This window comes from Diplotaxodon limnothrissa, linkage group LG11 (assembly GCF_057381915.1).
Source record: "Diplotaxodon limnothrissa isolate DT_005_m linkage group LG11, D_limnothrissa_male_GT1.1, whole genome shotgun sequence".
Taxonomy (NCBI): domain Eukaryota; kingdom Metazoa; phylum Chordata; class Actinopteri; order Cichliformes; family Cichlidae; genus Diplotaxodon; species Diplotaxodon limnothrissa.
The window spans coordinates 3,716,152-3,738,120 of NC_140606.1; the positions used below are offsets into that span (position 1 = coordinate 3,716,152).

Genomic DNA, 21,969 nt, shown 5'->3' on the forward strand with positions numbered 1-21,969 from the left:
TTAAATGTCCTCAACGATGTCTGTACTCTCTCTGATCCACTTGTTAACAAATGCATATTATATGAGAAACTGTGAAAACATGTAAGAGTTACACTGAATAAAGACATCTAACCAAGAACTCATCCAGAAAGATCAGTGATTTGAAGATGAGGGAAGCAGAAGCTGAAAAACCATTTCCAGGTTTTAGGACTTACTGTCCAAAGATAAAAATCCAAGTGTAAATTCGAAACTAACTCCCTGGTTTTCATGTCCTGGCACTAAAGAGCACACACTGAGGGCATGTTTTCTAGCTTTGAATCTTGTTATTGACAGTTATCATTATAAAATAAAATACACTGATGCAGATGACTCTGGCGATAATTCATACAGCGGCAGAATGTTTGGCACATCATGGGAAGTAATTTGTGGCAGATTCTTTACTTTCCAGATTAGAGGCGCAGCAGATTCTCTGGGGATTAAGGATGACCTGTGTAATTATTCCAAATCACAGGAGGCACGCAGGTCTTAGCGTCCTGTGTGATGACGGCTTTAGTTAGTGACGACGAATCTTCGTTCCAGCAGCTATACTTTGTGATTGTAGCTGAATAGACAGCTGGAGTTTTATAGAAATCACTTCCCTGCTGCTTATTTCAAATTCCCTCTGGAAAACAGTCACACTCCCCTTTTGCCCGCCGTTGTCTCCACTCCAGATGTACGCCTGGGGCAAACAGTGGCACACATCTGGGAGAAGCCCTGACTGCCAAGCCCTGCCCTTTTCCTGCCTGATGTCGCACAACACAAGTCACACATATGATGTTGCAGTAATGCTGCATGCAGGCTTGTACACACACACACACACACACACACACACACACACACACACACACACACACACACACACACACACACACACACACACACAAACAGCTCACTTACTTATTCCAAGCTTGTCTGAGCTTCTTTGCGCTGTACACTGTAAAGCGGTCTGCAACGAGAAAAAAACAACAAGCAATTAAATGGCTGCACTAAGAGCTGCTGCTGGGTTAATGACACACACCTGCTAAAACACCTTCAAACCAAACTTCTACGTGCACGTCTCAGCAAATTACGAGACATAGATGCTGCAATAATTAATTGCAAACTACGATTTTTCAAATAGTGGCAGGGCCTTAGCTTAGCCTCACAGAGAAGGCCGCCTAGTTTCAGATCTTCCCTTGTGTTAATTGGCTGCTAATCTCCACCCAGCACAGCTCACTGCTGCAGTGTTGCTATTGTGTTTCTGTCTTTTTCAAATCGGGCCATTTTCACTTCCATATTTTTATTCTTGGATTCTACTAGAGTAGTTCTGCAAGATTCAAATCAAAATAATAAAAAAGAAATAAACATAGCCTCGGTGCTTTTAGTTCCTATTGCTTTAAGGCAGCTCCCTTTTGATTGGCTACCTCTTAGATTTGGACACATAGCGGGGGCTGTTTATCTTTGATGATCATGTCCTATAGAGACACACGTCAAAAGAAACTGCATCAAACTGAGCATTTGCGGTATAAAATGGCAGTAAAACATCTCAAAACCTGCAAAAAGATATATTTTGGTAAAGCAAGTACTTTGAATCGGTTAGTGCTGCAGTAACTAGCTTGTCAGACTTTAACTGCAGCTTCATGTGAACCACAATCAAAAGCTTAAATACATTTAGTTTGGGATCCATCTCAATCTTCTTTGGTTCTCTGGCTCTGCAGGCAGCACCTCATCCGGAAATACATTTTTCGGTCCCACATTTTAAAACCAAAGCTAACAGTTTGCCACAAAGGCAAGTTCCTGCATTATACAATCACACTCATGAAAAGTGCAAACACAAATATACATGCAATGTTGTACAAAGCTGGCCTGTCACTGTAAGTTATACCTTCAACACTGTGCTCCTCAGACTGAGCTGTGCCGGACAGTTCACCGGATCATCTTAAAGGAATGCAGCCACAGTCAATGTAATTAATTCTTTGTCTGAAATCTTAAAAATGTGTGCTGTAGTGAAGGCCTGCGACGACCAGGCAAAACAGCTTAATGTTATCACACAAAGTGTTGCTTTGTGTATTAGTTTGCCAAAATGAGGACTGGAAAATGAATGAAATCCTCTTGAGCAATGCAGTGTGAACTATGTGCCTCTGCTGCAAGGCCAAACCACATTAAATTGTCATATTTGCAAGAGGAGTTTGGTGAAGCAGTGTCTGCGTGCTTCTGCAGCTATGATCGCTATGCTGTGAATGTGTGAAGGCTCAGCGCTCTTCTCTTAATTACAGCCAAAACTGCCATGTTGGCGTGCAGTCAGCTACTGTACAAGCTAGCCAGCCACCCAGTGAGCTAGTCCGTCTGGACTCCCACACTGTTGGCCTGATCCAGCTAGCCTGCAACCAGACAGCCTGTTCCAGCATCAGCCTGCAGCTTGCAAGACAGCCAGCAGTGGGTCCTGTCGCCCAGGCTGGTGTCAGGTGCGCCGGCGTGAGCTGACCAGAGCTCGCTGAGCACCAGGGGAGACGGCTCCAGCTATCAGCAGGAGGAGGGGTGGAGCCAGGCTGTGCTGGTAAAACATGCATGCTTCAAAATAGTCATAATTTTGGATATTTCGAGCATACTGGTGCAAATGTTAGTCCTTTCTTTAAATACCACAAAACATGATTATTGAAATGTATTCATTAATATGTCAGAATCACAGCTCAAATCAACCAGAACCTTCATTATGCTGTGTCTGAGGTGTTGGTCAGACTGTCTGCATGTTTGTACCTGTGTGCACTGTGCAGCTGTGTTGCAGGTTTTATATGCGCCCTCCCTTCAAGGTTTCATTTTCAGATACGCAGTCTGAGCTGGACCATGACTGAGACCAAGAGCGGCGGGAGGCAGCTAAAGGGAGATATGGCTGGAAGTGAGGAAGTATCTGTGGAACCTTTTCATTCCCACAAAAATGTGAAAAAAAAAGCGGCGCCTTCACTCAAGGCCAAGCCGCAGCATCGTGTCTGAAAGTGCAGCGATGTATTCAGGTTGGAGCGGGACAGAAAAGAAAGACAGGAAGGTGCTGCAGAATTTATGTGGAAGTAACAGAGAAATATGTGACGGATCCTCGGCACAGCAGTCGTGTGTTTTTGGACAACGGGCGGCTGAGAGGAGCTCAGTCCTGCTGAGGAAACTCTGCAGACTGACGCAACACTGCCACCTGCTGCTCACTGCAGCCTCAGACATGTAGACGCTCGTTTGTATCTATACACGTTTCAAATACTGCAAAAAATCAAAGTCAGTAACAGATTTTTATTGTTACAAACCTAAAGAAAAATACTCAAGTAGTTTGTCTTTGCATCTGTCTTCACACTTTAATCACAGACCTAACTCTTTACCACTCAGTGTGTCAGCAGAGACTGGTTTTGTTTCAGCACCATCCACTGCTGGTCTGCACACAATATCTCCACAGAGCCACTGCAGCTACTCAGCTGTGATTTCCATTATATTTGTTTTAATGAGCTCTGCTAGTGATCTGCTTTATTCATATGTCCATCTCTTTATCTGCTTATGTCGGCTAGCCTGTCATTCAGTTTTGTGAAAGTGTTAGCATACAACACAATATCATTCAGATTATGGAGGCTATAGCTGTAGTATAACACCTGCTATCATTAAGGATTACCGTTCTCCTGCTGTGGTTCATCTTTTGGGCACTTCTTCTTTGATCCTCCAGTTTCCTCTGATTTTTTAAGGACACACCTACTAAGACTTCTTAAGTTTTTTTTGCTAGTAACTCTTAAGAATCATCTTGTTGGGGCTATTTCATGGATGACAAACTGTGTTATTGTTGAAACAACATGCTGCTAATAACAAAGTACCTAAAGATTGTCTAAGATCAGTTTATGCCGTGAGCACGTTTTTACCTAAAGTGATTAATAAATGAGAGAAACAACCAAGCAAACACAAATCCTCTAAAACTGGTCAGATACAAAGCCTAGAAAATGAGTAAAAAAACAGTCGGTGTCCAAAGAAAAACATGAACTTTATTCCTGCCACAGTGTAGATTAGAAGATTTCAGATTAGACCTGAAGTGCACTTCCAGGAGATTATAGTTCAATTTCTCCCTTGTGCTTAAAAACTGCTCCTGCATTATCCTCTCATTCACTGTGTGTCTGCACTCAGGTTGTAATTGATGTGCACTCAGAGGCATTACAGGGCTTCACAAGCGTCTCACTTTTTCCCGTGTTTGTTGAGAGCGCAGCCACAAGAAGCCCTGAACATGCACTCGTCATATGAAGAGACGCGGCGCTCGCAGGCTGGAGCCAGCCAAAGCCGGGCATGTGTGTACATTTGTGTGGGTGAGACAGCAGCACAGCTGTGCAACACAGTGTGCGAGAGGCTAACAAGAGCCAACTGTCGCTGTGGCCACAGGATGCAAAGTCACATTAGTATGGGTTGTATGTGCATGTGACCACGAAAGCCACCCCAGTAGGTTTCTAATTGGCCACTGGAGATAAGAGGCTGGGTCACATACTGTAGCTTTGTGATGCCTCACTACCCCGAACCCTCGCGCTAACCCTCTTGATGTCCATCCTCGCCTGTCCCCTGTTCTCATCTCCAGCTCTTCTGCAGTCCCTCTATTCATGTCCTATCTAAAAAGCCCTAATGAGCTCCCAGAAGGCATGGCTGCCACCCCCTCTTCTGCTGCTGGTGCACTAATGGGGTACAGTGAGCTTTTGGTAGGTGGCAGTGTTGCCTCATATTCATGATAAGCTTTGGAGTTCTGAGAATGCACACAACAGCGTGACAACCAAGTCGCAACAGCTTCTGCGGCTTTCCTCAAAACCTGGACACTAAAATGTGATCTTGTTATCTGTCGTTCTGATTCTGTAGACTGAAGAGTTAGCAGGACACCTGCTTTCAGTCAGCAGCACCGGCATTGATATCGATATTATCGATATTTGGATCAATCTGCCCGCCCCGTCAGTCAGAATTAGATAGCCTAAAGTGTTAGCATAGAGGCTATCTTTAACCGCACACCAAACAACTAAAGATACTAATGACAGTAAAATTTATGCATAGCGGCAGTATTATAGCATCTATTACATAGATACGGTTTCAGGCTAACTCTTTAGCATCTTGTTAGATGTACAAAGTGTTGATGCCTGTGCAAAAGCAAGCTGTATGCTAACAGCAGCCATACAATGGTCACAACAAATGGCCTCAGTCCTCCTCCAACACTCTCCTTTGTTTTTATGTGATCTATGTATCTTCAGGGTAGCACTGCTACAACATCAGACTTACACCACAGAGACAGAGTTAATCATGCATGCCATGATTTTTGCCAGTGTGTATATTAAAACTATACTAAGATCTGGTAATTACCTGGTTTAAAGTGAGGCAGGGAGTTAACACCAGGCCACATATCCTCAGAGGGAGTGCCAAGGACCTGAAACAGACACAAAGAAGGAAAAGTGATGATTAGGATCATGTTAACCTGACGGAGAATGACACACATGTTCTTTATAAGCATTTGCATCATATCTGTTTTAACTGCAAATATAACAGGTTACTTTGTGGTTAAACACTATATAAAGTATTACAGCTGACTGCTGATGTGAGTTCACATGATAAACTTCCAGTACAAAGGCGTCTCCTTTCTTTGGCAACAGTCATGATAAGTGCATCTTTTCTGGGAAATGGAGCTCTCACGCACACAACCTGGCTTTAGGGTGATCGAATACAGAGCAGCGGACATGCCTTTGACGTGATCCATCATACCATAACAACATAATAGCTTCCAGATTGCCCGCTTGGTCTGATCTACAACAAACTCATATGGTAGAAGTGTGGAACTGCTGCATGTCTCGTCCCTCCGTGCAAACACACAGTGTAGGTGCACTGTGGGATAAATTAGTTTCAGATGACAGACAAAGAAAAGCAAAAATTGAGTGTCTCTCCACAACTTTATGTGATTAAACAGCTGATGATGCTTCGCCCATTCCTTTGACTCGGGTGTGTCGCTTTAGTGACTCAGATTCTCAACAGTTCCAAAACACAACAAGACAAATGATGTGCTTAAAAGGACAATATTTTATTTAATCAAGAAAATCAAAAGCATTTCTAAAAGGTCTGGAGCTTGTGTGTGGACATTAACGCTTTAGTCTAGTTGCAATAATAGAAACGTCCACCAGACGGCAGTAGGGGACCATAAAGCAGCCTGGAGTGGAACTTGAGGAAAGGTGGTTCCACACTGAACTTCATTAAAAATGTTTCACCGTTGCATTTTTAAATGTGTTTGGAAGCAATGTTCACACAAGGTAAGACTCTGGCTAAGAACAGAAGGGAGTACACTGACTGCTTCATCGCTGAAAGCAGTACAAAATCCTTCAGTTAGTCCTCACCACTGACCTCCATCGTTAGATCTGTCTTCCACTAACGCTAGATTGGTGAGCATCACCTGAAAACTGCACTTCCCCCTGATAGAAGCTGTCAGAGAATGGATTTCTATGAGCATGATCATGATAAGATGGGTGGGTGGGTTTAGCAGGACATGAGGTCGTGAGTGTTAGAGGGGTGACTGAGGGGCCACGTGACAGGATCTGAGTTTGGCTGGCAGAGCTGGAGTCATTTTGCATTATTGATGTATCAGTTCTGTGGCCTTTGAAGTGGAGAGGGAGAGCTGGGTGGAGGGCTGGATGTGAATGTCAGAGTCTTTATGAGGACATCATGCCGGGGAAGCAGACGAGCAGCAGCACAGCTCAGGGTCTAGTCAGTCATCCGTGAGCTCGCTTAACACTTCTCCGTGGTGGTCCCTCAACCAGATGATCAATAACCCCCAATGAACAATGAACACAGTACAGCTAATGTGCTATAACAATAATGAGCATGAGATGAAAGTGTGTGATGGTTGTAGGGTGGACGATGGAGGACACGCTGATCGAAAACTGTTTAAGACTTGCTACAATCTCATAGTCTGCAGATCGTCTCCAGTTCACAGATCTTGTTGTTAAGCTATCAATACAGCTGTTTCACCACATAGTAGTCATGTTTTACTTTTTAACTCTTTAATGGTGATGATGACGTGTGACTTCATCACTGCCACTGTGCACGACGATGCTCTTTTAAAGACAATAGACCACATGTGTGCACAGCTTCACGGCTCTCGGGCACATTCTAAGCTCAGTCTTAATGTGATGACACAAGCAAAAATGGAACAAAGGAGGTCAGTCACAAGGACCTACTACTTTCGCTCCAAGGCTTTTCCAACTTCAGCGCAGAGATGGATGTTTTGGACAAATAACGGCTGCTGGCTTCCTGTGGGGCACAATCCCCCCTCTGTATGTCCCACATGGGAAAATAAAACCCCACACCCCTCCATTTTTGCTCAGGCAGTAGATTGCCATGCCTGCACATATAGAGTAATGGATATATGAAACAGCCTGCTGAAATGGAGGACGGGATATTCCATCAGGGGGGGCAGGTTTGGTCTCTACACATCTCTGAATATGAGGGAATGTGTGGAGAGTGTATGGAGACAAAGACAGAGCATATAAAGAGAATCCCTGTGAGGTCACAGGTCACAACCCTGCACGCTGCACTCATACTCTGCCACACATACATATAATAAACCCCCCAGCAGCGAGGTTACAGACCACCCATTTGGCCAGACACAAACAGTATGTCTGACCTTCACACAGCGACGCTCTTAATTCTGTTCATGCTGCCAGACAGAATGAAGAGGTTAGAGAGACGTGGCGAGACAATGAACGGGTCAAACAGGCTCCTCGCAGTGAACAAGACAGCTGGCATATCTGGGATGGGTTATGCTTAATTTGCGGTACAGCGTTGTGACCGTTGGGATAGATATCTGTCTATGGAGAGCCTACAGGGAGGCCACAGAGGAGCGATGCAAATGTGCACCTGTGCAGTCCAGAGTTTATCAAGAATGGGAGAAACATCGGAGAGAAAAACATCAGAGAGTGCAGAGGACGCTTTTCAGTGGTTCTCATTGAACGTTAGGAGCTCGCTATTCGCAGTGGTTGGCTGATGAACCAACAACGGCACAAGCCAGCGTCGCCCACACAGCAGTAGCACCACATACTTTTCCACGGCTCCCTGTTTCAGCCCACAAAGCCGAACAGCGTGTGGCTCACTGTGGATGATTCTGTGTGTACGTCCAACACTGGATCAAGAGCAGAATTTACAGGAGAAGCACAGAAAAACAACAAAAACAACCTCTGATGGTTTGCACACTGCCCCCTGGTGACAGTAAACAGCTACAACATGTAAAGGACTGAGCGGTGTCTGCAGGCTGTTTGTCCTAAAGCAGCTGATTTGTTTCAGTCAGTTTCTCCATGGGTCACACTCAGAAAACATTTCCCATAATGTGAACTTAGTATCATAAAAGGATCAGCCATGTCTTCTAAAATCAAAATCTCCATGCCGAGCAGCAGAGTATATTCTTAGACTTTCCTCTACTGAAGACCCAGGAGTGCTGTTTGAAAAGTCAGACCAGGGCCAGCTGGAACTGCTGCAGAGCAGGTGTGGAAACCAGGTGCATAGTTTCATCTATCCAGAAGGGGGCGCAGGAATAATCAAACCTCAAATAAAACTGCTTTACCCAGTGCTACTGTTGCTGAATATTTATAAAACTGCAACATATGAAACTAAAAAAAGGCTGAGACTGAGTGAGCCACAAGATGCTCGTCCTGCCTAATCTGTGCTACGAAAGCTAAAAACAGGATTTATTTACCTGAAATTAAGAAACGTTTAAAACAAAAGACTAAATATAACCTGGCTTCTTGCAGTTAATGTGAATTAGTTCAGATTCTGATATCACAGTGATATACTGCAGAGTACAGTGTGTGTGTGTGTGTGTGTGTGTGTGTGTGTGTGTGTGTGTGTGTGTGTCCATCCCGACTGGGAAACGATTGCTTCTGCTGCCCTTAGTGTCAGACATGCTATGTGTGTCAGTGCTGTGCTGGACAGACCTGCACACAGAGCAGCACACGTACACGAGGGAAAACATTTTTCTCTCCACAAAACAGATTTGGTGATTTAAATGTAAATGAGATATCTTCCTCAGTATTGCTGGATGCGAGAAACAGTCCAGTTTGTGAGTGTTAAAGTGTTACTCAGGTTAAACAACAAACACAATGATAAAAATATCATCATAAAATGATGTGGAGGCGATCTCATTTTCCATTTACTGTTTGTAGTGTTTTTGTGTGGACTATAAGATTTATAATCTGCAGCATAATTACAGGTTATAATATAACATTAAAGATAAAAAAAGTTAAAAAGTTAAAAGGTTTTCTTATTTGTTATCCCCAGTTTAAGTTTTCATGTTGAAAGTGTTGATTTCTCCCATCATGCTGCACATCATGCCTCTCATCCCCAGTGGATCCGACAGCATGCCCAGCAGATTGGACCTAACTTTTTGCTGTTGTTACTGTAGAGCAGCGGTCCCCAACCCCCGGGCCTCGGACCGGTACCGGTCCGTGAGTCGTTTGGTACCGGGCCGCGAGAGTTGAGGCTCAGGTGTGAAATGTGTGGTTTTCAGGGTTTTATCGGTTTTCAGCGTTATTTGGTTAACGTTTTGATCGTTTACTCGGTTTTCCTGGGTCTTTTACATGTGTTATGAATAAATCTTCTTTTTTTCTGTACCGGCACTAGTTTTATTTTGTTGTATTTATCCGCGACACCTTAAAGGCCGGTCCGTGAAAATATTGTCGGGCATAAACCGATCCATGGCGCAACAAAGGTTGGAGACCGCTGCTGTAGATCCTTCCACCAAAGGATGTGAATTTATTACAACGTCACAAAGTCCCCAAAAATACAGTATAGTGTCACCATTCTAGTGTTCTAGCATAGACCCGTCACAGGTTTGAGAGCGAGCACAAACGTGTCATTAGCATTAATGTGAACCCGCCTGAAGCACGACTGCAGCTTCTCCTGTCAGCCACCCTGACACCTGCAGACAACAAGCACATCTGTAAAATCCAGAAACCTTTTCCTCCAGTACAGCAACACAACACAGTGCAGTGATACCATAACCGCCAACTGAGTATTATGCAAGATAACATTTACCCTTAAAAGCTGCTCCAACTCCACCGCTCCTATCCTGCCTCTCTATTCATCTGGAAATGTGTTTCTGACTAGAAGGAATGTCGATGGTCACAAATCGCACGGGGAAAAAACCTGATCAAATGGGAAGACTGAAACCTCTTGCCTTCTGGTCCTTACCTCTCTGACCAGACTGAGTCCCCCTATTACTTTTATTGAAGTTGTTTTATTCTACTAATGGTACAGTACTTTTAGCCAATGGGTGGTATTTTTAAATGTGCTTAGAAATAAACGTGTATGAAAAAAAACAGACACCACCCAAACCAAGAAGTATGGAACTTTATCCTGCGTCCTCCTGTTCCTAGAGATTCGGGGGAGGTCAATCCTTTAATCCACGTTAAGCACCGGCACTGACCCCAGTACAGGATTCATCCCACTCCCACCTCCTCCACTTTCCCTTCCTTGCTCTCTGCCATTGTCCTAAAGTTGACCCCAGCCTTCATGTTCTCCTCTGCTCCAAAACCCCAAGTCTCACCCCTGGCTCCTCTCCATCCCTGGTCACGGCCAAGCAGATTGGGGTCACCTCCAGGCAGGGGTCAAATGGATCAGAACCAGAGCCAAGTGGATCAGCTGTCTCCCACTGCGCCGGGGTGGAATGTGTTCAGTAAGCCCTGGCTATCCTGTCTGGGTTTCAGCAGATGGATGCTCATGTCACAGGCACAGCGGCTGGTGGTGAAATGGCATTATTTATCTCCCCAGCAGCCTCCCGCTCTCTCCTGAGAGTAGATCAGCTCACATGTGCACCGGCTTACACTTCATAGCAGGAACACACTCAAAATAAACAGGCCTCTGGACACCATGCGGTGCCTTTGCACTGCTGTAATGAACTCCTTCACAGCTGTTCTGTGTGGAACCATGTTCAAACGGTTCAAAGGGTTCCACTGACTGCCAATGATGTTATAAAGGTTCCTTACAGTTCACATCTTAGTTAAAAAGCCTGAGCGCATATAAACCATGGATACAGCCGAAATCATGTCACTCAACACTGTGGCGATGTTCAAAATCATGAGCCAAAGACATTTGGCTTTTTGTTCATTGGCCACTTGGATTTTTTAAATCTGACTGTTACCCGTGAGAGGTGGAAGTGACTGAAGAGGGGAGGATACAATCCAAGCAACAATGGAAGGGACACGTCGACCACCAAGTAGCCACCATCTAACTCTGACTTTGGTGTGTATTTTACTCTCAGTGACCTACAGAACAACCATCGTGCTGTATTTAAGAAGACTTGAAACTAGTGATGGAGTCACATTGCTTTGTCCAGTTGTTAAGTGACGACGTATCAATCCTGCTTCCAGGTCCAAACTACTCTGTGTTTATGAAGGTTGTTGTGTTTTTAACATGTTTTAATGTTTTGTATCATGCTCTATTTCATCTGAACAAGCCCCTAAAACAGTCAGTGATCACTGTCAGCCTCTCTCGGTTTTTATCACCACTGTTCATTTTAAAGCTCAGTTTTTAAACCCTTACGATGTAACTACAGCCCAGCAAATGCAGCAGTATATGAATGACTAACCTTCTATTGTGGATGAATAATCTCAGTTGTTCTCCTGACTGAAGTTTGGCCCGTGTATAGCATCCTGCTGTGCGATTGCATTTGTCCCTGACCACCAGAATCCGTCACGTTAACTTTTATCGAGTGGAAAAAAGTTGGCGTTCATCCTCCAGCTTCACTGTGCTAATGTTATGCTAACATAGCTGTGTCGCTAGCAATCACATAGCACATCATTATATACCAGCTAGCCCAACTTCAGTAACCCTGCAAACGTCACTGCTGTTTAGTTTTCTGTCTTCATTTATGTTGGAAGTGATAGCAGAGCTGTATGTTTGAATGTTTCTAGGAACTCTCTCAGTCAGAACATGCTATACAGTGTTCCCTCGTTTATTGCGTCGTTTTAAAAATAATCCGTGATAGGTGAACTTTATTTTTTTACGATTATTATAGATGTTTTAAGGCTGTAAATCCCCTCACTACACACTTTCTACACTTTTCTCTGACAGGAATGAACATTTTCACACTTTTCTCTCTTGTTTTAAACTCTCAAAGTTCAAACCTCTGTAGAAAAATAAGTCCAGTAATTATAGAATGAAACCAAAGATCAAACCGTGTTTTCAGGCCCAGAACATGGGAATAGATCAGCTGCCAGAGGATTCAACATTAATGAATCAATGGTACGGAAGTGGAGGAAGCAAGAAGAATGAGTTGAGTGAAGTTTGACTTATTTGACTGTTTGTTAAGTCTAATTGTTGAATGTTGTCATTGTGTTTCTTAAATTTGTAAGGTCTTAGTTCAGTCTATAGGATCAAGACATTCCTTTGATCCTGACCACCTCTCCAGCCACTCTGTGCTGGGGGAGGTTTTATTGCAGATGCATGCTATCTGAAAGATCTGTTTCTTGTGTTGTAAGCTTCCTGCTTTTATGATCCGTTTGGTGAGCAGGAAGTCATGCACACACACACACACACACACACACATACACACACACACACACACACACACACACACACACACACACACACACACACGTTCTTGCACATACATACAGGTGCTTACAGGTACACACACATAGTGCCTTGTCTTAGAACCATTGGGGGGGTTTTGCTGTGTATTGTGTGAACTGTTTTCCCAATAAAAGGCAGCAAGCGGAGGCCGGATTTGGGGTCATTTTGTGGTAGGGTTCGAAGTGCGTTCCTGAGATACCGACGAGGCCTCCCTTGAAAGTAAATCGATTGATCGCTGACTGTCTTGTTTTCTTCATGATGAATAAGTCTCTAAACTAGCGGGGCTTGTGGAAACACAGACCCAACGCTGTTTTGTTTCGCTTAATGCGCCTTACAATCCTTTGACGTCGACACTGTTGTGTTTGTTACCTTCTGCTAGCGAAGATTTATGTAAATCTGACGAGCTGAACGCATTCTGTACTGTACAGGAGACACGAAACAGCGAGGCCGCGAAAAGTGAACCGCTATATAGCGAGGGACCACTGTATCACGTTTAGATGGAAACTAGCGAGCTGACTTCCTGCTAACTTCTAACTCTGTTAAATGTAATAAATCCTGTTTTCATGGATGCCTGGATGTTAAACTTCATAGTTACACCTGGTAAAGCAGCAACGCTGATCATTTTATTACAGATGAAAGAATTTACTTTGTAATTCTCAGTGATGCCGCAGTGTTTGTTTGAAGCGGAGTTTGGCTAATGACGTCAGGCTTAAAAGACCGGATTGCTGGACACTAATGGCAACAGTAACTTACAAAATGAATAAGGTGTTGTATTAAATAAGACTTAAAACTAGCATGTTAGCTCACAGACTCATCATCAAAGAATTAACTGAGGATGATCAGTTAAATTTGGACTCGATATAGTGACAGTGACACGTCCAACATCACTGTTGGATCCTTATGAGCATTTCTAAATGCTAACCTTTCATGGTAATGCCTCAGAGAGTGTGTCTGCACCTGTCCCTTCCTGCCGCCGCACGTTTGGAACTGCTGTAACATCTTAAATCTCTGCCTTCAGTAGAGAATTCATCAAGTAGATTATCTATCGCTAGTACCTCCAAATGCATCTACAGCAAGTGTTATTTTACTGCAGCGGTTGGCTGCGCTGACCACCAGGTTGGAATGACTAAGAAAAACAAAGTTAGCATTTAAAAAAAATCAAGAGGACATGTATTCATTCTCTGGGGACCAGAAACGTCACATGATGTACAAGCTATCACATGTCTACTGATAACTGCTAACAGCTAGTCTGGAATCATTTTAATGGTGCCAGATACCAATAAAAACGGTGCTGGCATCTCTCAAAGACCCTAGCACCTATACTTAAAAGAAACAATCAAGCCCTGGGTTTTCATCTCTGGTAGTTCTTTATTATTTAATACTGGCAAGCCTTCATTTGAGAAACACTTTTGTACAAGCTCTGTTGAGATGGAAATAAAAGGATGGGCAGAGTTTAATAAGAACCGAACAACAGTTTAGATTTAAGGTACATCCCCTATATTAGAGGGAAACCGTCACCGTGTTGTGGAGGTGGCGTTTATGGCTTTACGCCGAGCAGAGGATATTAATGAAACAGTCTGATAAGCAACATGTAAACATCTTAATTGCAGCAATGCATCACTCTGATTAATGTCCATAATCAGATTATTATGATCATGTAAACGTAGCCAGTGTATTTCAGTAAATAGCGAGTCTTACGCACAAACATAAGCTATCATATTACCCGTGGCTGTCTGAGGGCATATTTCACCAGAAACAACAGCTGTTTCACTCACACTAATGGAAGGCGGCGCACTGGTGTCTTCTGAGAAGCAACACACAAACATTTTTGCACTGAGACATTTACCTCTGCCTGACAGCCTATTTCCTACAGATAGACCTGTCCATATTCATATAGATCTTCCAGCGGACGCAATCTTTTATGACCTGACAGCTAGTTAACCAGCTCCACTGTGCCTCTGCCTCGTCTACCTCAATTTTAATTCTCACACAGACACACTCTGTGTGTGTGTGTCTGTGTGTGTGTGAGACAGCGGTATAGAAAGAGAGAGTCATGCTAATACCTAAAGACAAACACAGACTGCATGACCACAGTTATTCCAACACTAAAGATAGCAGCATGCATCTGAAACAAGCACTTTGGATAAATGAAAGTGTGCGTTTCCACCTCGCTAAGCCCGACGTGCACAGAGAGCTGTAGGAACGGTGACAAGCACTGGATCCGCATAATGCTGTCAGAGATAATAACACTGCGGGGGTGTGGTATTAGAGGGAAATCAGCCCGTGACAAAAATATGGGTTAGAAAAAAATACGCACAGAAAAGCTATTTTGGGGTTTATTAATAAATCCTTCAGTCACGGGAGGCTCATTACTATTTGGTTATCAGCGAGCACGAGAGGTAACGAAGGAAAGGGTCGCTGTTGCAGGCAGTTTCCCTGTTAGCTGTGCCGCTAACAACATTTGAGAAACACTCCCTTAATTAATCAAAGAACAGGATTTCTAAAAGAAGGTCAAGATCTACAGTGAAAGACAAGCGCTAATTTGCAGCTGTAACTCACACCGCCGTGCTCGTGACAGGACTTAAATCACCACATGGCACATGCATTATTAAGATCACCCGACTACACCTGAACTTTTCCACACACTTCCTGATGGAGGTGAGTGTGAGAATGAAAAAGTCTTTAACCTTCCAGCCAGACGGAAAGATGTGCTCCAGGTGCTGCACGCTCTACTCAGGCAGCATGCTCATATGAACCAGAGAAATTCTAGCAGTAGGAATATGTGCGAAGCACGCCGTTTCCTGTTGGGCGCCAAATGAGAGATTCAGACAAGATCTACTCGGCTCTTCTGAGATTCTCTCGAGTGTGAGAAAAAAGTGCCCGTTAATGATGCATTTTAAACATTCGGGTAATTATCACGAGTGGGCTTTTATGTTACTACAGCACATATCAGGATTACTTTTGATGTTAACTTTTAACATCCACTGGGTCATCAGTGAACCACTTAAGGGCAGGACTGTAGGCAGGGATTAGACTGGGATTTGGCAGGTGGAGGATTGGGTGTAGCGGTGCAGTGTCAGGAGAAGAATTACTGAGAAATAAGTCTTATAGTAATTTGTTTTGTGAGTTCCAGTAGATATTTTTACGTAAGTACAGGCTGTTCTACTACCCTGCTATAGACCGCTCAGATTTAGACACATTAATTCAACTATATGACTGATTTCCACCCTGGACAACATGATGCTAATATAAAAGACAGAATTTCCTGAATTAGTATCATCACCTTCTTCACATGTTTTTTCCTGAATTTACCTGCCACATAAAAAAGCCCCAAAAATGCAAACATGCAAACATGCCTGCTCCTGTTCTGTACGGCTCGGTAGACGCCCAAGAACTGCAACGCTACACCTGCACTTTGAATGCATCACAAGAATGACAAGGAAAATGGACGTGTTAAAGGTGTAGTCATGTGACTCATTCCAAATGTATGTATTAACCTGCCTATCAGATTAATCCATCTTCTTCTGCTTATCCGGGGCCGGGTCGCAGAGCAGCAGCCTAAGCAGAGAAGCCCAGACCTCCCTCTCCTCAGCCACCTCCTCCAGCTTGTCCGGGGGAACTCCAAGGCGTTCCCAGGCCAGCCGAGAGATATAATCTCTCCAGGGTGTCCTGGGTCTGCCCCGGGGCCTCCTCCTGGTGGGACATGCCAGGAAAACCGCGCCCAGGAGGCATCCTTGTCAGATACCTGAACCACCTCAGCTGGCTCCTTTCGATGTGGAGCAGCAGCAGCTCTACTCTGAGCCCCTCCCGAATGGCCGAAATTCTCACCCTATCTCTAAGGGAGAGGCCAGCCACCCTTCGGAGGAAGCTCATTTCTGCCGCTTGTATCCACAATCTCGTTCTTTCGTCACTACCCACAGCTCGTGGCCATAGGTGAGGGCAGGGACGTAGCTCGATGGGTAAATTGAGAGCTTCGTTTTCAAACTCAGCTCTCGTCACCACAACAGAGCGGTACAGCGTCTGCATCACTGCAGCTGCAGCACCAATCTCCTGCTCCCTTCTCCCGTCACTCGTCCCATCAACTGACTCCTATCAGATTAAATTGCTCATAAAATGAAAGCTACTATGTGCAAAATTTTCATGGCTAGATGTCAGCAGATCAACGTCAAACGAGTTCTGTTTCTTACCCCTCCCAATTCACACAATGCTAGCTATAGTCAGCCAAGAGAGATTAAAAAAATGTAATTTAGACTGTGCCCCATAACGGCCAACGGCATGTTTCTAACAATATCTGGCCTGGATCCAGATCCATCCTGGAGCTTTTCCCTGTCTATGAGCGACTGTCAGTCTCAGCTGCCCAGTGAGAAGCTCACACCTTTACTTACGCTGGAGGAGCCTGTAAAGCTTTGTGAAAGAGTCCAATATGAGTCAGTGAGACAAAGAAGGTCACTTCTCATATCACAGCAAAGCCTGTAATAGACACAATGTCCATTTCATGCTTTGCCAAAGCGTGAAAAGGACGTGCATGCAGAAGTTGTTGCACTAATCTGCAGTAACAGCAGAGGAGATTTCTTAATTGCTCAAATTAAATATACTATACTATTAAATCTACTATCTCCCCCTGCTGGTGATGTCATTTCTGAATGCAGTAATGCAGTTTCTGCATACGTGTCCATTTCACGTTTTAGAGAGACAAAGCGTGAAATGGACGTTTAGGCACGTTTAGCTGTGATACTGGTTTGCACTTCTGACTGGTGACAGCGAAGTACTGAGCTGTCAGTAAGCGCTGCTATTTTAGTTGCTGTTGGCTACTGTTAGCCACTGTTAGCTTTTATTAGCTGCTGCTTGCTAGTGGATATAACTTTGTTGGACTTTGAGGCTTATGTGATTTTTAATGTTTATTGTTTATTAGAGAAAAAGTGTTTTTTTCGACAGCTGAGCCTAACATTAGCTGGGATAATAACCAGCTGTTGTTGTTTAGCCTGATGGGTGTCAGCTGTTTGGAGATGAAATGCATGGTCAGCTGACAAGAAGCAACTGAGACAATACTGAGAATGAATAAGCATGTTTATGTAAGTTTTCATGTGTTGAGCCCTGACCTCAGTTCAGGAGATGAAGCTTGAGACATTTTATTAAGACACTGTCGTCTCTTTCATTTGCATTTTTGTTTCTTTGGTGAAGGGGACCCCTTCTCAGATGAAAAAAACATAGGTATAAGGCTTCATATGTGGAGTCTGATTCTGTGCAGACATGAATTTAAACGTCCCTCCATGCCATGCAAATGCCTTCAAATTCTCTTCTCCTCTGCCGTTGGCATTCTGCATGGCTGGCTAGAGACGGACCACAAATCCCATTAGTCAGAAAGGAGATCTCTTTCCCAACCAATGTTTTCAAATATGGTGGGGAACATGGCAGCGTCCACGAACCCAAACTACTCGTATGTATTTTTAATAGATTAGTTATACGCTTATGAGAATCAATCATATGAGCATCACTTTGTTGGAATGGAAAACGAGCTTCTAACATGTGATTAGTGCTGTTGAACGGGGTTTTTAACCAGCAGGCTTTTCAGAGATAAGTCATTAAACATACCCCAAAGCCACTGATGTTGAAAATTACCATAGAACCCCATTCCAGCCAAGTCAAGTCATTCCTGTTATCCATCTTTCCATCTAAAGCAAAACCAAATTTGGCTCTTTTTAGACTGAATACTTGTGTTCCTTAACCCCAGATTAATACTAGAGTTCAGACCTCAGCACATCTGGTGAGTGAAAAGCAAGCTTACTGATCTGTCACATTATCAAGGGAAATATTTTTCCTTCTTTAGTGAAATACAAATCTACTCCATCTACGTTATAAATAATCTGCCTTCTTCTTTAACAAATGTTGACGAAGTTTAGCTCAAACTCAAAGATCCTAAAATAACAGCAGCACACATCACTCAACTTTTGCTTTCCCACTCAGAAGCAACTAACCCGCTGATGGTTTGGTTAAGGAGAAAACCCCAGGTCAACCCGTGACATCACGTTGCATTCAGTGTGCCGACTCCACTCCTGGCAGGGTGCCTCTCAAACAGTGATGGAAGCTGACCTTTCTTCTGCCTGTCTTCAAACAACATGGCCTTTAAGATGCTTCTGACTCCGCATAATTCATTGAGGGTGCCCTTCACATGAGTCTCTGAGGCTGTGCGTGAAACTCTGACCTGTCTGACAGGCTGGCAGCGAACGCACAGAGCTGCAGAGCAGAGCCAGCAGGATGGATGGAAATGTCAATGCTGACTCTGACAGGTGAGCTAATGCTGTGATCCACATACTGCCTCGCCAAGCCGCATACCTGCACATTTTCATATTCACCTGTCTTTTACCGCCTGCTGACAGTTGAACACACATGAATCCAAAATAGCAAATGTGATTTGGATAAGAAATGGCGAGCACTCTCTAGCCAGTGGAATATATTCGCTTTGCATTTCAAATGAAGGTTTGTTTAAATAAAACAAAAGACGTTCAGGCTTGTTTTATAGGAACCCCTGTTTAAATATCTATGTGCTTGTTGTCATACTACGTGGTTGAAATGGCTTTTATAAGACTATAGAGCTTGTGGCCCTGACCTTTTGTCCATTACTATGATACTGAAAGGGGAAACACACTGGATTTAGACAGGAAGATGGCGCCAGTGTGTTCGGCAGGCCGTCTCCACTGCTCTCTGCTGCTTCTTACCTTTCTGCTAATATGCTATTCAGGTGGCTCTGCATTGCTAACTTATGACCGGCTTACTCTTAAGTCTCTGGCCACCCTATAGTTACGGGTCATACTTCCATGGATCGGACCCGTGGTGGAATTTAGGAGATACCACTCTGCCGCGGACGGATCACCTCTCAGGAACGTACCGCCGATCTCCGCTTCCTCCGCACAGGAGACGCTACAGGAAAAGGGTAAACGGAGTGGTGTCCGTGTCCGCATTAAGGCTTATCTAAAGGCACGGTATGTGGCTGGCTTCGACGTCGATGTGGATGCTCTCCGCCTTCCCCCGACTTTCTGGGAGCACTTTACCTTTAGATTGTTTAGGCATCGATGGATTCGCCATGCTGAGCTGCAGGCCCGCCCTGCCGCCCCAGTGGTTTACTCGCCGGCTCGATGTTGGATTAAGCCTCCTAAAGGCGGCGTGTGCTATGGCAATCTATGCCGCCCGAGACGTGCTTCCGACTGCGACTTCGACTCGGATGGCGGTATTAAATGTTAGGTTGCTGACGAGTAAGACTTATTGTGAGCGATTTTTTTACTGCTACAGGACTGGATTTACTATTCATGACGGAAACTTGGATTCGTCCCGATGAGTCTCACCCAGACCTTCGGGCAGGGGTGGAGGACTGGCAGTGGTCTTTAGGAATAAATTCTGAGTACGGCACATGCCTTCCCCTATGTTCCCTAGCTTTGAAGCTCAGCTGCTGGAACTTGCTGGTCCCCCCTTGACTCTCTGTGTTGTGATTTACTGTCCCCCGAAATATAATAAGACTTTCATTAACGACTTTGGTGACTTTTTAGCATCTCTTTACCTAAATTATGATCGTGTTCTTATCACTGGCGATTTTAACATTCACATTTGTTGTAAAGATGATGTGTTTGCCAAGGATTTTCTAGCCTTAGTTGACTCTTTTAATCTTATCCAGTGGGTTAATGCACCTACCCACCTTAAAGGACACACCCTTGATTTGATTTTTTCTTATGGACTGGACATTTGTATCAGGGACATCAGCAACATTGGAATCTCCGATCATTTCCCAGTCATCTTTGATGCTGAGTTATGCAAATTGGACCAGAGCTTTGAGGGTCCTTGACGTCTTGTGCGCATAATCAATCCTGGGACTGTGGCTGAATTTTCGGCTGCTTTCTCTAAATCTGTTCTCCCTGACATTGATCGTTCTACACCCTCTTCAGTTGATGATTTTGCTAACTCCTTTCTCTCTACCTGCTCCTCTTTACTGGACGTTGTGGCCCCTATGAAAGTAAAATGGCCTAGAAGCTGCTCTCAGCCGTGGCTAAATGACTCTTTACACGCTTTACGACGCGTTTGCCGCCAAGCTGAGAGACGGTGGAAAAAAGATAGGCTCCAGGTGTCTTTTGATACCCTTCGCAGGACCCGCCTGGAGTTTCAGAAATCTGCTAAGTTGGCTAAAGCGGCTTTTCTGTCGGGTGTCATTGCGGATAACAGTCACAACCCACGTATTTTATTTAAGACTTTTAACTCATTGTCCAATCCTTGTCCTGAAACGCCTAGATTGGCTTCCTTAGCCCTTTGTGAAATTTTTTTTAACTCATTTTACAGGCAGAATCTCTAAGAGTCTCACACCCCCCTGTGATGAGTCAGGCCCCAGCTTTACGATGCTCTACTAACCTCAATCAGTTTGATCCAGTTTTGCTCCCTACTCTTAAGGGCATAACTGATCACCTAAAAAACTCAAACGCTGCTCATGACATCCTTCCATCTTGCATTATTAAAGATGGGTTTAACATTATCGGGCCCTGTATTTTATCATTAATTAACCTGTCACTGTTATAAACACACTGTAGTGCAACCTATACTCAAAAAGAGCTCCCTTGATCAGAATGACCTCGCTAACTTTGGACCCATTTCCAAACTCCCGTTTCTGTCTAAAATCCTAGAGAAGATTGTTCATTCCCAACTTCAAACTTATTTGGTTGCAAATAATATCGGGGAAATTTTCAATCGGGGTTTAAGCCACGCAATAGCATGGAAACTGCATTACTGAGAGTCTTTAATGATCTTCTCTCAATTGCTGACTCAGGGCGCCCTGTGGTGTTCATTTTGCTTGATTTGTCCTCTGCTTTTGATTTGGTGGACCATAATGTCCTTTTAATGAGGCTTGAGGATGTGGTGGGCATCACGGGCAGTGCCCTTAGCTGGTTTAAATCCTCTCTCTCAGAAAGGTCCTTTTCTGTCACCATGGGTACCTACGCCTCCTCCATTGCCCCTGTCACCTCTGGTGTCCCCCAGGGGTCTGTGCTGGGTCCCATGCTGTTCTCTTTATACTTGTTACCCTTGGGCCGAATCTTTGATAAATACAACTTTTCTTTTCACTTTTATGCGGATGACATTCAAATCTATTTTGAACTAGCTGAGGATGTCACGTCGTCGTTGCAACACTTCTTTGATTGTATGGATGAAGTTAAAATCTGGCTACTGAGCAATTCTCTCATTTTAAATGATAAGAAGACAGAAACTGTAATCTTTGATACTCCCTCCTCTCGGGCTGAACTAATTGGTATTTTTGGGCCCTTTGCTGACTCCCTTTCTGACACTGTGAGGAACCTGGGTGTTGTCTTGGACAGTTCCTTCAAGTTGGACAAACATGTGTCCTCC

The 21,969-nt window shown here is 44.1% G+C and overlaps 1 protein-coding gene across 2 annotated transcripts in view; it reads right to left on the minus strand.

The window, feature by feature from the left end:
* The window catches only part of cdk14 (cyclin dependent kinase 14), a 177,960-nt gene that overhangs the window by 16,174 nt on the left and 139,817 nt on the right, over window positions 1-21,969 (minus strand). Inside the window, exons 11-12 of one of the 2 annotated variants that reach the window (XM_085364984.1) lie at window positions 5,347-5,410; window positions 916-964 (exon numbers count right to left, since the gene is read on the minus strand). In XM_085364984.1, coding sequence (XP_085221110.1) covers window positions 916-964; window positions 5,347-5,410 — 113 coding nt within the window. Of the gene's footprint in view, window positions 1-915; window positions 965-5,343; window positions 5,411-21,969 lie in introns of both variants that reach the window. The other variant, XM_085364983.1, reaches the window with a different exon arrangement.